Source organism: Equus quagga, chromosome 1 (genome assembly GCF_021613505.1).
Source record: "Equus quagga isolate Etosha38 chromosome 1, UCLA_HA_Equagga_1.0, whole genome shotgun sequence".
Taxonomy (NCBI): domain Eukaryota; kingdom Metazoa; phylum Chordata; class Mammalia; order Perissodactyla; family Equidae; genus Equus; species Equus quagga.
In genome coordinates, this window is record NC_060267.1 from 96,628,551 (window position 1) to 96,643,576 (window position 15,026).

Sequence of the window (15,026 nt, forward strand, 5' to 3'; positions counted from 1 at the left end):
TGTTCACAGCAGCTTTATCTGTGACAGGCACAAACTGGAAACAACCCAGATGTCCATCAACAGGTGAAGGATAAAGAAACATGGTCCATCGATACACTGGAACGCCACTCGGCAACACAAAGAATGAACTCCTGACAACAACAACAATATGGGGGCCGGCTGTGTGAATGTGTGGTGAAGTTTGTGCGTTCCACTTTAGCAGCCCGGGGTTCGCCAGGTTCAGATCCTGGGTGCGGACCTACACACTGCTCAAGCCATGCTGAGGGGGCGTCCCACACAGCACAACTAGAAGAACCTACAACTAGAACATACAAGTATGTGCTGGGGCTTTGGGGAGAGAAAAAAAGAGAGCAAGATTGGCAACAGATGTTAGCTCAGGGCCAATCTCCTCAAAAAAAAAGAGAGCTCACTGCTAACTTCAGTGCCCTGATGTACTGAAAAAAAAAAAGACAGAATAGCACCCTTCTTTTTTACTTATTTATTTTTATTAAGGTTATGATTGTTTACAAAGTTGTGACATTTCATTTGTACATTATTATTGGTCAGTCGTCACACATACGTGCCCCTTCACCCTTTGTGCCCACCCACCTTCCCTCTGGTAACCACTGATCTGCTCTCTTTGTCTGTGTGCTTGTTTATCTTCCACATATGAGTGAAATCATGCAGTGTTTGTCTTTCTCTGTCTGGCTTATCTCACTTAACGTAACACCCTCAAGGTGTTGTACCATCCATATTGTTGCGAATGGGACGATTTTGTCTGTTTTTATAGCTGCATAGTACTCCATCGTATATATACATCGTATCTTCTTTATTCATTCATCATTGGATGGGCACTTGGGTTGCTTCCACTTCTTGGCTGTTATGAATAATGCTGCAATGAACACAGGGGTGCATAAATCTCTTTGTATTGTTGATTTCAAGTTCTTTGGAGAAATACCCAGCAGTGAGATAGCTGGATCATACAGTATTTCTATTTTTAATTTTTTGAGGAATCTCCATACTCTTTTCCATAGTGGCTGCACCAGTTGCATTCCCACCAGCAGTGTACGAGGGTTGCTTTTCTCCACAACCTCTCCAACACTTGTTATTTTTCCTCTTGGTGATTATCGCCATTCTAATGGGTGATATCTTAGCGTAGTTTTGATTTGCATTTCCCTGATGATTAGTGATGTTGAACATCTTTTCATGTGCCTGTTGGCCATCTGTCTTCTTTGGAAAAATGTCTGTTCATATCCTCTGCCCAGTTTTTGATTGGGTTGTTTTTGTTGTTATTGAGTTGCGTGAGCTCTTTATATATGTTGGAGATTAACCCCTTGCCAGATGTACGATTTGCAAATATTTCCTCCCAAGTGGTGGGTTGTCTTTTCATTTTGTTCATGGTTTCCCTTGCCTTGCAGAAGCTCTTTAGTCTGATGAAGTCCCACTTGTTTACTTTTTCTTTTGTTTCCCTTGTCTGAGTAGACATGGTATTTGAAAAGATCCTTTTAAGACCGATGTCAGAGAACATACTGCCTGTATTTTCTTCTAGGAGTTTTATGGTTTCAGGTCTTACATTCAAATCTTTGATCCATTTTGAGTTAGTTTTTCTGTATGGCATAAGGTAATGGTGTACTTTCATTCTTTTGCGTGTGACTGTCCAGTTTTCACAACACCGTTCAAGAGACTTTGCTTTCTCCATTGTACGTTCTTAGCTCCTTTGTTGAAGATTAGCTGTCTGTAGATGTGTGGTTTTATTTCTGGGCTTTCAATTCTGTTCCATTGATCTGTGTGTCTGTTTTTGTACCAGTACCATGCTGGGTTTTCTTGTTTTTGTTTGTGGTTTTTGTTAAAAAGATTAGCCCTGAGCTAACATCTGCTGCCAATCCTCCTCTTTTTACTGAGGAAGACTGGCGCTGAGCTAACATCTGTGCCCATCTTCCTCTACTTTATATGTGGGACGCCTACCACAGCATGGCTTGACAAGTGGTACCACATCTGCACCCTGGTTCTGAACCTGCGAACCCTGGACCACCGAAGCTGAACATGCAAACTTAACCACTGCGCCACCGAGTGGGCCCCTATGCTGTTTTGATTACTGTGGCTTTGTAGTATATTCTGAAGTCTGGGATTGTGATGCCTCCAGCTGTGTTCTGTTTTCTAAGGATTGCTTTAGCTATTAGGGGGTCTTTTGTTGTTCTATATGAATTTTAGGATTCTTTGTTCTATTCCTGTGAAGAATGTCATTGGGATTCTGATTGAGATTGCACTGAATCTGTAGATTGCTTTGGATAGCATGGACATTTTAACTATATTTATTCTTCCAATCCATGTGCATGGAATATCTTTCCATTACTTTACATCACCATCAATTTCTTTCAATAATGTCTTATATTTTTCATTGTATAAGTCCTTCACCTCCTTGGTTAAATTCACTCCAAGATATTTTATTCTTTTTGTTGTGATTGTGAATGCGATTGTGTTCTTGACTTCTCTTTCTGTTAGTTTGTTATTAGAGTATAGAAACACAACTGATTTTTGTAAGTCTATTTCATACCCTGAAACTTTGCTGTAATTGTTGATTATTTCTAATAGCTTTCCGATGGATTCTTTAGGATTTGCTGTATATAAAATCATGTCATCTGCAAACAGCAAGTTTCACTTCCTCACTCCCTATTTGGATCCCTTTTCTTTCTTTTTCTTGCCTAAATGCTCTGCCCAAAACCTCCAGTACTATCCTGGAAAAGAGTGGCGAGAGGGGGCACCCTTGTCTTGTTCCTGTTCTCAGAGGAATGGCTTTCAGTTTTTCCCCATTGAGGAAAAAAAAGGATGAATCTCAAAATAATTGTGCTGAGAGAAAGAAGCTGTAATACATAATTCCATTTATGTAATGTTCTAGAAAATGTAAAAGAATCTACAGTAACACAAAGCAGAGCAGTGACCCCCCCGGGGACAGTGAGGGGCGCTAGGGCTGCAGTATGTCACTTGTGATGGTTTCATGGACATACGCATATATCAGGAGTTATAAAATTATACAGTCCAAACATGCAGTTTATGACACAGTAATCATACCTCAATAAGACTTTTATTTTTTAAAAAAAATGATGCTTGCTGTAGTTTTTTTTGGTCAGTAATTTTATCAGATTAAGGAAGTTTCTTTTTATTTGCAGTTTGCTGAGAGTTTTTTAAAATCATGAATAAGTTGAATTTTATAGCCTTTTTCTTTACATATTGAGATACTTATATATTCTTTGTTATCTAATCTGTTAATGGGGTGAATTACGAAATCAACCTTGCATTCCTGAAATAAATTCCACTTGATCATGGCACAGTACTTTTTAAAGAAACACACAACTTTTTTTACGGCAGTTTTAATTTCACAGCAAAACTGAGCAGAAAGCACATAGATTTCCATATAACCCCTGAAGCCCACACATGCACAGCCTCCCCAATTATCAACATCCCCCATCAGTGCCCATTTGTTAGAACCGATGAACCTACAGGTCATCATCACCCAACACCCATAGTTTACATTAGGGTTCACCCTTGGGGATGTATATGCTACAAATCTTGACAAATGTGTAATCACGTGTAGCCACTGTTACAGAACCATACAGAGGAGATTCACTGCCCTAAAACCCTCTGTGCTCCACCCATCCATCCTCACCTTCTCATAACCACTGGTCTTCTTACTGTCTCCAAGTGGCTGCCTTTTCCAGAATGTCAGAGTTGAGTCTTACAGCACGAAGCTTCTTCAGATTGGCTTCTTTCACTTGGTCATAGGCATCTAAGGTTCTTCCATGTCTTTTCAGAGTTTGATGGCTCATATCTTTTTATCACTGAATAATGCTCCATGTCTGGATGGACCCCAGTTCATGCATCCGTTCACCTACTGAAGGACACCTTGGTTGCCTCCAAGTTTTGGCAATCACGAAGAAAGCTTCTATAAACGTCCATGTTTATAGAGTTTTTGTATGGCCATAAGTTTTCAAAGCCTTTGGATACATACAATTGCTGGATTGTATGGCAGCAGTAGGTTTGGGGTTTTTTTGTCATTTTCTTTGTGAGGAAGGTTGTCGCTGAGCTAACGTCTGTGCCAATCTTCCTCTATTTTATATGTGAGATGCTGACACAGCAGGGCTTGATAAGCGGTGCACAGGTTGCACCCAGGATCCAAACTCATGAATCCCAAGCTGCCAAAGCAGAGCACGAGAACTTAACCACTATGCCACCGGGCTGGCTCTGAGAGCAGGTTTAGTTTTGTAAGAAACTGCCAAGTGTCTTCAAAAGGGGCTGTACCATTGTGCATTCCCGCAGCTCCGCATCCTCACTAGCATTTGGTGGTGTCAGTGCTCTGGATTTTGGCCATTCTAATAGGTGTGTAGTGGTATCTCGTTGTTTTAATTTGCACTTCCCTGATGACATGTGACGCGGAGCATCTTTTCATTTGCTTGCCATCCGTATGTCTTTGGTGAGGTGTCTGCTAAGGTCTTTGGCCCATTTTTTAAATTGGGTTGTTTTACTGTTGAGTTTTAAGAGAACTGTGTATATTGTGGACAACAGTCCTTTATCAAATGTGTCTTTTGCAAATACTTTCTTCATTGTGAACTTGTCTTCTCATTTTCTTGATTAATTCTTCAAGATGTCAGTTGGTTTGACTGCTGACATTTTGTTTAGTATTCTTGTACCTATGTTCATGAGATACATTAAGCTTTAATTTTCCTTTCTCCTAATGTCCTTTGTAAGTTCTGGTATCAAGGCTTAAACCAGCTGAATAAAACAAGGTGGGATGTACTCCTTCTTTTGTATTCTCTGGAAGAATCTGTGTGAGAGTGGTATGATCTCTTCCTCGAATATTTGGAAGAATTCACCAGGGAAGCCATCTGGGTCTAAAGTTTTCTTTTGCGGTGAAGTTCTAAACTACAGATTCTATTTATTTAACAGATATAGGATCACTCAAATTTTCGATTTTTCCCAGTATCAATTTTGGTAAACTGTTTTCTATTACATCTAAGTTATCAAATGCATTTGCATCAAGGTGTAAACAATATCCTTATTACTGTTCTGGTGTTTGCAAGATCTGTAGTGATGTTCTTTTTTTCATTCCTGATATTGGTAATTTGTATTTTATCTCTTTCTTTCTTAGCATCGCTTCATGATCTGTGCCTGAATCAATTACTTTATTGGTAGTTACAAAATGGTGATTTTTAATTTCATCATTCCTCTTTCGTTTCTTAGCTGGCATACTGTAGAAAAGAGCTTTCCTCCCTTCCTCCCTTGAGTATCACTCTGGACTTGTGGATTTTTTTTTTTTTGGTGAGGAACATTGTCACTGAGCGAGCATGTGTGCCAATCTTCTTCTATTTTGTATGTAGGATGCTGCCACAGCGTGGCTGAGGAGCAGTGTAGGTCCACGCCTGGGATCCAAACGTGCGACTCCCAGGCCACCAAAGAGGAGTGCCCAAACTTCACCGCTGCGCCTCCAGGCTGGCCCCTGGGGTCGTCAATTTTTAGCAATTCAAGGTAATCTGCCCCAGTAGCACCACTATTTTTATTCCCAGTCTATTCTCCATGGAGCCCTGGTTCCTTCAGTGGCGAATGGCACTTAGGAACCAAGATCTGGTGGCTAGGCATGCTCCTCACCACAGCATGCCATTGTTTCTAGGCCCTTTCAGAGCACAGACCTAGGAAATTATTTTAAATCACTAATTTGAACCAATATCTACAGTGAAATCTAACCTCCAGGGCCGTCCTCACCCCCTCATCCATCCCTGTGTCCCCTCCTCACAGTGAGGACTCTGCTCTGGCCCCATCAGCATATTCCTGTTTGCTCTGCCTACATCTGTCACGTAAACACGTGGTGAGAGGGACGCGGCTCACGCTGCCTGGCCTGGTGAGGCACGTGCCCGTCTGCTTCACAGGATGTGAAGTCACAACAACCCTTTGTGACAGGCAGCATCAGCCCCACTGCAGGGAGGAGGAGACAAATGCAGAAGTGAAAGTGACTTGCCCATCGCTCCAGGGAGGGTGGGCAGGGCCGGCTGCTGCTGGAGCCTGCGGTCTGTGGGCGCACGGAGCAGGGGGTGGCCACTGCTGCCTGCTGATGGCGAAGTGGCCCAGGGAAGCTTCACGGACCTCTGAGCTCCGCTTCACCCTTGGGCCACCCCCAGATATGTGGCAGGAAGTCTCCTCCTCCCAGATGCCCCCCCGGCCCCACGCTCAGGCGACACCCTCGTATCTCACACACAAACACACGCACGTGCACACACAGCTTCCTGACCCGCAAGGGCTCCCTGCTGGCGCACTGCTGTTTCTCTGTAACTGCGGGGACAGATTTCACACCACAGGTGCTCCAAAAACATTTGTTAGATAAAGGAACGAAGGAACGAACGAATGAATAGGCAGCATGACTCCCAGGGCTGCACAGGGAAGGAGCCACCGAGGAGAATTACTTTTGTGCCTCTAAGAGCACGTGATTCTCACACCGGTTCCTGTCAGGCCCAGTCCCCTGGCTCCAGAGCAGACCGCTGCTGACCGGGTCGCAACACACACCTGGTGAGAGCCTGCGGGGGCTGTGTGGGTGGCTTCCCCTGTGCCTGCTGTCCCTCCCACGCCCCTTCCCGGGGGCTCACCTGGCGACGACTCTGATGTCAAAGTCGGGCTGGCACCAGGAGTCCATGAGGACCAGCAGCCGCCTCTGGAGATCTGGGAAGCCATCCACATAGCGCTCCACGAGGTTCACCTTGTCCTGGAGGAGCAGCGGGGTGCCCATCTGGGGGCAGCAGACCCTCAGGCCACAGCCCTACAGGCGCCCGGTGCCTCCACACGCAGTCTTTATCCCTGAGCCAAGACCCCAGACTCACCTCCAGCCCAGAGCCAGAGTAGCCGGAGTGTCACACAGAGAGGGCCTGGGGATGGGTCCATCTGACACCCTCCCCGTCCTCAGGGAGCTCAGAGGTCCAGCCAAGTGCCTGAGCACCTCCATGAAACTCCACATGCCGGCTCCTGAGCATGGCGTACTCCCCCCGCCTAGGCCCCACTGTGCCCTGGGCCTCGTCCCTAGGGCTCTGTGGTCATCCCCATCTTCACGACAAAGGACTGGAGGCCCCAAGAAGTAAGGAGGATCCTGGGGAAGGTCAACTGTCTCCTCTTTGTCTTCACCGAGCTGGGGGAGGGGCACAGGATGGAAACCAACCACCAGCAGGGCCCCTGGTGGCCCAGGAATGTCTTGCCACGGGAAAGACAGCATGTCAGCACTTGTGCCTGGCAAACACCAACCAGATCCCCAAGCTGCATAGGTCCTCCAGGAAATCCCTAGGGAGAACCTGACTGTGGCACTGGGCCTTGGGACGTGCTGGCTGTTCCCCCAATAAGAACCAAGCCTCGACAAAGCCCCCCTCCCAGTGGCCCCCACAAAAGACCCCTCTTGGCCTCCATTCCACACCCCCACAAGGTCACATAGGTCAGGCTGCCTAGAGCCCAGGTTGGATGGGGGCCCATCTGCCAGGGCAGGACCCCAAGGTGTGTGGGGGGGTCTTCATGGGGAGCCCCTGTCCCCAAAATCTCTTCTGGCCACTGCACGTCAGAGAAAGATAGCTTGGTGGGATCCTAGTGATCTGCCAGTTTCTGAGCGCATCACACAGAAGCCCACTGCTCAGAGGCACTTGCTGGCCTCTCCCTGCCCCTCCTCTTGGGCCTCCCCTGCGTGGTCAAGCAGCCACACGTGACCCCTGCCTTCCAGCACCCCTGGTCAAGCAGCCATGTGTGACCCCTGCCTTCCAGCGCTACTGGCCCCACCCTGTGGGGAGCAAAGCCCAAGGCGCGGTGGTGGGAGACTCCCCTCCCCAAACTGTGGTCTGGAGATATGGCCTTTACCCAAGTTGGAACCTAAACAATTTACACGGGAAGACACGTACCTTTTCCACATCTAGTTCTGGCTGCAGCTTCAGCTTTGTGCTCAGCATGACAGCCTGGCAATCAAAGAGAGTGGGTTAGACTGGGCCAGGAGGGACCAGCAGCTCGCGGTGAGGGCTCCGCCCTTCTGCACTGAAGCCTGGTCACCTCTGAGTCGAGGCAGGCATAGTGATGGGGACTGTTCTGGTCCAGCGGCATGGCCTCCAGGCCAAGGGGCCTGGAATCCAGAAGCATCCCAGCTGACAAGCCCCGCCTGTACTGAGCCAGGTTCCACATGGGGTGGGCCAGGTGAAAATGATCCCTGTGCCTCCCAGACTGGGGTGTGGCCTGGATGGGGCCTCGAGGTGGGTGCTGGGTCCAAGCGGCCCAGGTCAGGGCTGATGAATGGGTAGAGGACTCAAAGGGAAGGGCAGAAGACAGAGGCAGAAACCGGCATCACCTATCCACGGGCCGGGATGCCCAGGAATCCTGACACTGGCACACGCTACTTTCCCCACACCTGTTCTCACCTGCCCCAATGCTCCCAGAAGCACCGCCCCCCCTCAGGTAAGTGCCCAGCGTGGCAGCCATGGTGCCCACAGCAAGGGGCCAGGGCGGGGGACCCCTGCTCTGTGCACTCTGGAGGTGCGAGGGGCTGCGGCCTGAGAACGTGCAGGGGCTCCTCCTGGCCTCTGAGCACCTTCCACAAGGGACACTCTGTGCGCCCCCAAACCGCTAAGAGCACACGGCTGTCTGCGTGTGCGGTGGGCGGCCCCCCCTGGAGCGCTGGAGGAGAACCTGGTGCGATCGGTGTTGGGGGCCAGCAGAGCTGCCCCTGGGTCCACGGAGCGCGAGGCGCCGCGCACGCCCGCTTCCCGGGGCAGCCATCGCCGGGCTGGGGGAGCGCGCCCGGCTGAGAACCGGACCCCGGCCCAGCTTCTCCTGTACCCGGCAGAGAAACGCCGCTGCTCTGCGCGCCCGCACGTAGCGCTGCTATTAATAATTTCCATACATCGCGCTCCCATTATGAGCAAAAATAACCGCAGAGCAGCCGGCCACCCGCTCGCAGAAAGGACCAAAATAGCGGCCTGGGAAAGGCTCTCCGGTCTCCAGCCCCGGTCGCGCGGGGCGGGGGCGCAGGGCCGGGGCACTTCCCTGCCCGGCGCTGACCCGGCAGCTCCACAGCCTGGCTGGTGTCCAGGGCTCGGCCTCGCCAGGCCCCGTGGGGCCGGGGGGTAGAGGGAGGGGGCGGGGAAAGGGCTGGGGAGACGAGGAGAGGGTGGGTGAAGGGGTGCGGGGCTTAGGGACAGGACCAGGAGGGGGATGGGGAAGAGGTGCGAGAGGGAGGGGCTGGGAAGGAGTGCAGAACTTGGGGGAGAGGCTGGGAGAGGGGTGGGAGGAAGGGCCTGGGGAGGAGCCAGGGGAGGGGGAGGGGCTCAGGACGGTGGGAGGGGGGCAGGGCCACCGTGCTGCCAACTTCCCTGTGGGCTGCTCCACCCTCACAGGATGGCTCTGACCTCTTCTGGACTGGACACCTGCTGAGAAGCTGAGAGCACTGGACCCTCACCCAGGAAGGCCAGTGTGCACACCCCAGTGGCCTTGCACCCCAAGTTCAGAACCTAGGATAGTCAGAGGCCCCCTGCCCTGTCCTGCGTCTGCTGTGCTCTGGCCTGGCTTCCAGGCTCCTCCAGGGCCAACGCCTGGACCTGGGCTTGGACAGGCCAGGCCACAGCAGGAGGAGAAAGGGCATGGGAGGGAGGCCTGGGGGCCTGGGATGTCCCATCCTCCAGGCCAGGCCCTGGGCCAGGGACTGCAGGAGAGGTGAGCAGGGACGTGAAGCCGCACCGTGAGCTCCCCCATCATCTCTGCTGGGTTATCAGCCTCCATCATCTGGTGGGTCCAGCCCTCAGTGGGCCCCCTAGGCACCCAAGAACTCTCTGAATCCTGGAGTGAGGCCTCAAGCTTGGGGGTGGCCTGGGATGGCGGCCTGGGTCGCGGGGGGCACTGCCCCTCACAGCAGCAGCAGGAGCTTCCTCATGTATGGCAGCCTGGAGTTGGGTCACTGCCCACGGGGAGGCTCCCCTTCCTGCCTGCCAGGACTCCCTTCCCGCCGAGGAGCCAACGGCTTCCAGGGGGCCTGCTGTGCCAGCCTCAGCCCACTCAGCTGTGGCCCTGCGGTCAGGCCCTGGCCTGCAGTGCCTATGCAGTGGGCTCTCAGTGTGCACTGGCTGAGGAGGGCGTGGAGGGCCAGCATGGAAGGGCAGGTTATGCTTGGAGCCTGCCCTCCCTGGACATGCAGCTCAGGCCTCACCTGTGAGATGCGTACACACCCTTCCTGGCCACACAGTGACGCTTTCAGGAGGAGCTTGAAGGGCACAGCACAGCCCTCCTCTCCTCCCTGATTCCTCTAGCGCAGCCAGCTTTCTGTCCAGGCCCAGCTGGAGCTCTCCGCACACCCAGAGTGCCCTCTCCTGGCCAGGTGGCCTGTGTGGATGCTGCAGGGGGGGGGGGGGGGCAGCGTGTTGGGGGATGGAAGGCCATAGACACCCCAGGGAGTTTGGGAGATGCCCTCATTCTGCACCCACACCCTGCATACACAGCCTGGAGGCTGGCTGAGGGGTGGGCACAGGACAAGGGGGAGGCGGCTCAGTCTCAGGGAGGACACCTCGGCTCCATCAGGGGTGGCTGTGGTGAGCTGGGGGCCGACTGGCAGCAGAACCAGGAAGCCCCTTGGCCTGCCCTCCGTCTTGGGGCTCAGGGGCTCCGTGTGGTTCTGTTCATCTCAGGCCATTTCTCAGTGTGAACTTCTGTTGTGGTGGTGGCAGGCCAGGCCGCCCCTGCCCACTGCCTGGTCACACGGCAGGCCCCAAAGGTGCAGGCAGATCAACTGCTGGCCCCAGATGCAGGCCCGGTGGAGGGGACCCCAAGAAGGAAACTGCCCAGGGCTGGGCCCACTTGGCACCTGGTGGGGCTTGCTGACCTCCTCATAGAAGGATGAGAGTAGGCCACTAAGAAGAGAGATGCTGGCTGCAACCCAGAGCGGCCGTGGCGGCAGCGACAGAGAAGCATTCCCCAGGACCCTGGTCCGTCTGTTCCACCGGGCGGACTCGGCGGCCTCAGACCCCAGGACGGGCCCGCCTCCCACCTCCACGGCTCAGCGCAGGCCTGGAGCCAAGGGGCCTTTTTTATTTTTTTTAAAGCAAAGCTATCTTTTTACCTTGATAAGCTGTTTAAAAAATGTAAATAAAATAACGCAGTAGACAAAAGCAGGCATTCATCCCGCCCAGAGCCAGCCGCCGCCTGGACATGAAATATCGCCGCACATTAAGTCGTGAGCCCCTGCTAATCCGAGCGGACAGGCCTGAATGCGGCCCCTTTCGGGCTGGGCGCGGCGGTGGGCACTGGAGCATGCACCGCCTGCCGGGCGGCCCCGCTCTGGGACAATGGCTTTTCTTCGCAGAAGGGGCCTGTGCGGGACAAGAGCCCCCTTTGTGTTGGGATTCCTGCCTCGGAGCGCAAGGGAGGTGCATTCAGCAGGCCCCAGACACTCTTTGAAAGGCTGAGTGTAACAGAAGACGGCCGAAACACTAGCCTGCCTTCTGCCTCCCTGCATTCTTCGCAGGCACCGCCACCCATCCGGCCTGCGGAGAACGGCCTCGCGCCACCTGAGTGGGAGCCCAGTCCCGCATTGTTCCCGGCGTGGCCATCGTGGTCTCTCAGCGCCACTCAGGAGCCGGTAGATGAAGGCCTGGGCTGGGCGTGTCAGGCGACAAGGCCATGGCAGAGCCCAGCGCTGCCCACACATGGCCCGCGCCTCCGAGGGACGGGCGTTCCAGTGGTCTGGGCAAGGCTGGGCGACCCCACTGCCTAAATTCCCATGAGTCTCTTGGACAGGACTCTTGGGAAGAGGGACCCATGCAGGGCGGACCTGGATCTTGCCTCGGAGCCCACCTTGCCCCCGGCCGCCACGAGCAGCACTCTTCCTGAATTAGGCTCGTCCTTGGGCCAGACAAGGCAGTAGGGGTGGTGGGAGCCAGGAGTGCGTCTGGACCTCCTGGAACACTGGACTCATCCCTCAATGATGGTGCACCCTGAGTGGGCTGCTGGGCCTCCTCCACCTCTCCCGTTCCACACTGTGATCCTCACATCTCAGGGCACAAAGGCACACAGGCCTCGGGGGCCCCTCACACCTGCAGCAGCCACTCAGAGCCACTTCACATGGGGACGCCTCCTCTCTGTGCTCCGTAGGCCCCACTGCTCCCTGCTGCCTCATGCAGACCCAAGTCATTCCTAGAGCTGCTGGCTAGGCCTGGGGATGCCTGAGTCCACGACTTCAGGGCTCTATCTTCCTCTCAAACCCTCTGAGCTTCAGTGAGGGTGGCACTGCTCAAAAAGGAGACTCAGTGAACCTGCCAAGACTCCAGAAGCCCCACAAGCTCTTACCTAGAGACTCCCAGCTACTAACCCACATTTCCATGTCTGTCATTTCTGACCAGCCCCTCCCATGGCACAGGACCAAACGACCTCTCCCTTGGGCAGCCCATGCCCAAATGCTTCACACACCCTGGGCGCCTCTCGACTGGCATGACCAGTGATCTGTGCCCCGAGATGCCCACACTAAACTTTAGCAAAAAACCCCAGAGCCACGCCAAGGGGCTGGTCTAGGGTCTCTGGCACGAGCAGGACACGCATCCTGCCCCAGCCCGGCAACGGCCAGGAGCCAAGAGCATCCTCGGGAATCCTCCCAGGGTCTCCGCTGCTGGCCTGACCTGGTCCAAGTGAAGCAGCAGACACGCAGGAGTGGATACCACCCAGAGTGCGGTCCCTTTGTGCCAGGGCCGGGCCCCTGATGGTGCAGGGAGGCGGCAAGTGCAGCGCCCAGGGCTCCTGGGGAGGTTGTTTCTATGGACGCCTGGACACGCACGCTGTTCCTGACCAGACCTTGCTGCTGGGACAGGAGCCAAGTGGCCAGTCTCCCAGCCTAGCACAGCCGGCTGGGCCACCATGAGGACCTGCAGGGCTGGTTCTGTCCTCAAGGAGCAGCAGCTGGGCCCAGAGTGGTCTCGGTGGGGTCGTGGCTTCCCGCCCCAGACCACGCCATCACGGAGGCCGAGTGATTCTGGGGTTGGGCCTGGGCAGGGGCAGGAGCTGGGAGAAGGAGCCCCCAACCTGGAGGTGATCAGCTGTGGGAGATTCTGGGTCGGGGCTGAGGTGTGGGGAGTCCGGCTGTCTGATCTGGGCCGGAGGGTGGCAGATGTGTGCAGAGGGATCGTTGCTAGCTTCCCCTCAACCTCACTCCCCTTTGCCCCCCATGAGCGTTTCCAGGATTTAATGGAGGCTGGACAGCAAGCAGTTTGCCACACGGCCTTCCAGGCCAGAGCCGGGGCATCCCGGTGCCGCTGAGCTTACAGAAGGAAGGACCCTGGGTGCCGTGGTACAGTCCCGGGCATGGTGCTATAGGCCCCTGGAACCCTCTGTGCCAGAACTGAAGCCCCCATGCAGCCCCTCACAGTGGAGGGGGGAGAGGTGGACCCCTGAGCCCCTCAGCCTGGCTCTCACCTCCCTGCTGACGCCACGCGCAGAACCTGCCCGTGGCCTGGGAATCGGGAGGAGCCCTGCGTCCCCTCCCCGGGCCCAGAACCACGTGGAAAGCCACACTCACTTCTTTAAACTTGCCCTCCTGGTGGAGTCGACGGACGTAGGCCAGCAGGGGGCTTCGGTCTGCATCCTGCAGCTGGAAGATGCTGACCAGCGGCCCGGCGAGGCTGGGGGGGCTCTCGGCGAGGACCCTGACTGCACGGGCCTGCAGCTCCTTCAGCCCCAGGCTGCACTGGGAGACCCGAGACCTGGCCTCAGTAGGAGGTGGCATCCTGCAGTCAGGGTCATGGGGCCTAACATGGGCAGGGGCTTGGTGCCAGGGCAGGCCTGGCCCAGGAAGTCCAGCACTGCAGCCCTGCACCCGCAGGTGGACGCTGGGAGCAGACAAGGCCTGGAGGGCAGGGCACGGGCAAGGGGGATATCCGGCTGTCAGGAGGCTGAGGGTCAAGCCCACAGGCCAGTCTTAAGGCCAAGTGCCCGAGCCGCCGCCCACCATGGGGAGGCTCCACCGGCTGCAGAGTCCTGATCAGGCCACCATGGAGCCCACTGTGCCGAGAGGGGTGGGCAGGGCGGGAAGAGACTTGTCTTTGGAACATGGCCTATGAGGCCTCCGGTGGGGCTCACCTGGGCCCGGCCTGGGCGCGGCTGTGCCTGCAGCCAGCGCTGCAGCTCACAGGTGACCCAGGCCTCCAGGGAAGGGTCCTTCCCCTGCCAGCCCCGGCTGCCCTCCAGCATGTCCAGGAGACCGGCAAGCGGGTTATCCAGGGCAGCAAACCCCCGCCAGGCTTCCTCCCGGAGCTGCTGCAGAGACACAAAACCTCATTGTCACTTTGTCACACTCAAACCTTCGTGGGAGCACACCCCCGCCCCAGCGGAGACTCTGAAGTGTGGTCTATGCAGGGGCCAGCTCAGCCATTCAGCACCACCCTCGCCTCCACTGCTTTCCATGCCGCGAGATTCTGTTCTGGTCCACTGCACCCAGGCCCCAGGCGGCGGTCATTGTCCCCACTAATGGTCCCATTAAGACAGAGAGCTTGTTCCCTAGGCCAGACTGAGGGCAGGCTCCATCCCAGAGGCTCCAGTCACTTATCTGTGACCCGGTCTCCTGCGCAGTACAGAAACAGTGCTGGCCCTTTGGTGACAGTGACGGTTAGCGGGGCCAGCAAGCAATGGGAAACAAAAAAGGAAAGAAAAACCCAAAATTAGAAGTGCCCTCTGTTTACTTTTATGTCTCCTGCGCTGCAGAAGACCTCCAGACACGTAAGAGCTGGAAAAAGAAAACCCAGAGCACGTGTGCTGTCTCCTCCCACGTCTCAGGGCACGTGGGTGTGCTCTCTCCTCCCACGTCTCGGGGCAGGTGGGTGTGCTCTTTTCTCCCACGTCTCGGGGCAGGTGGATGTGCTGTCTCCTCCCACGTCTCGGGGCACGTGGGTGTGCTCTCTCCTCCCACGTCTCAGGGCACATGGGTGTGCTCCACTACAGGCTTCAGAGCGAGCAGGGCATCCGCCGCCAGACCCAGCCATCCAGGTCAGTGAAATACACTGCGACCAAGGATGTGC

General features: G+C 54.7%; 1 protein-coding gene across 17 annotated transcripts in view; it reads right to left on the minus strand.

The window, feature by feature from the left end:
- Nucleotides 1–15,026, minus strand: part of EXD3 (exonuclease 3'-5' domain containing 3) — a 95,220-nt gene that overhangs the window by 42,802 nt on the left and 37,392 nt on the right. For 9 of the 17 annotated variants that reach the window (XR_006889885.1, XM_046670338.1, XM_046670334.1 and 6 more), the window contains 4 exons: nucleotides 14,092–14,268; nucleotides 13,532–13,694; nucleotides 7,893–7,946; nucleotides 6,609–6,748 (listed from right to left, as the gene is read on the minus strand). Coding sequence is in view for 16 of the 17 variants with exons in the window: in XM_046670338.1 (XP_046526294.1) it covers nucleotides 6,609–6,748; nucleotides 7,893–7,946; nucleotides 13,532–13,694; nucleotides 14,092–14,268 (534 nt within the window). In the remaining variant the exon portion in view is untranslated. Of the gene's footprint in view, nucleotides 1–6,608; nucleotides 6,749–7,892; nucleotides 7,947–10,180; nucleotides 10,308–13,531; nucleotides 13,700–14,091; nucleotides 14,269–14,690; nucleotides 14,735–15,026 lie in introns of those variants that run through there. The other 8 variants (XM_046670346.1, XM_046670385.1, XM_046670374.1 and 5 more) reach the window with 5 other exon arrangements.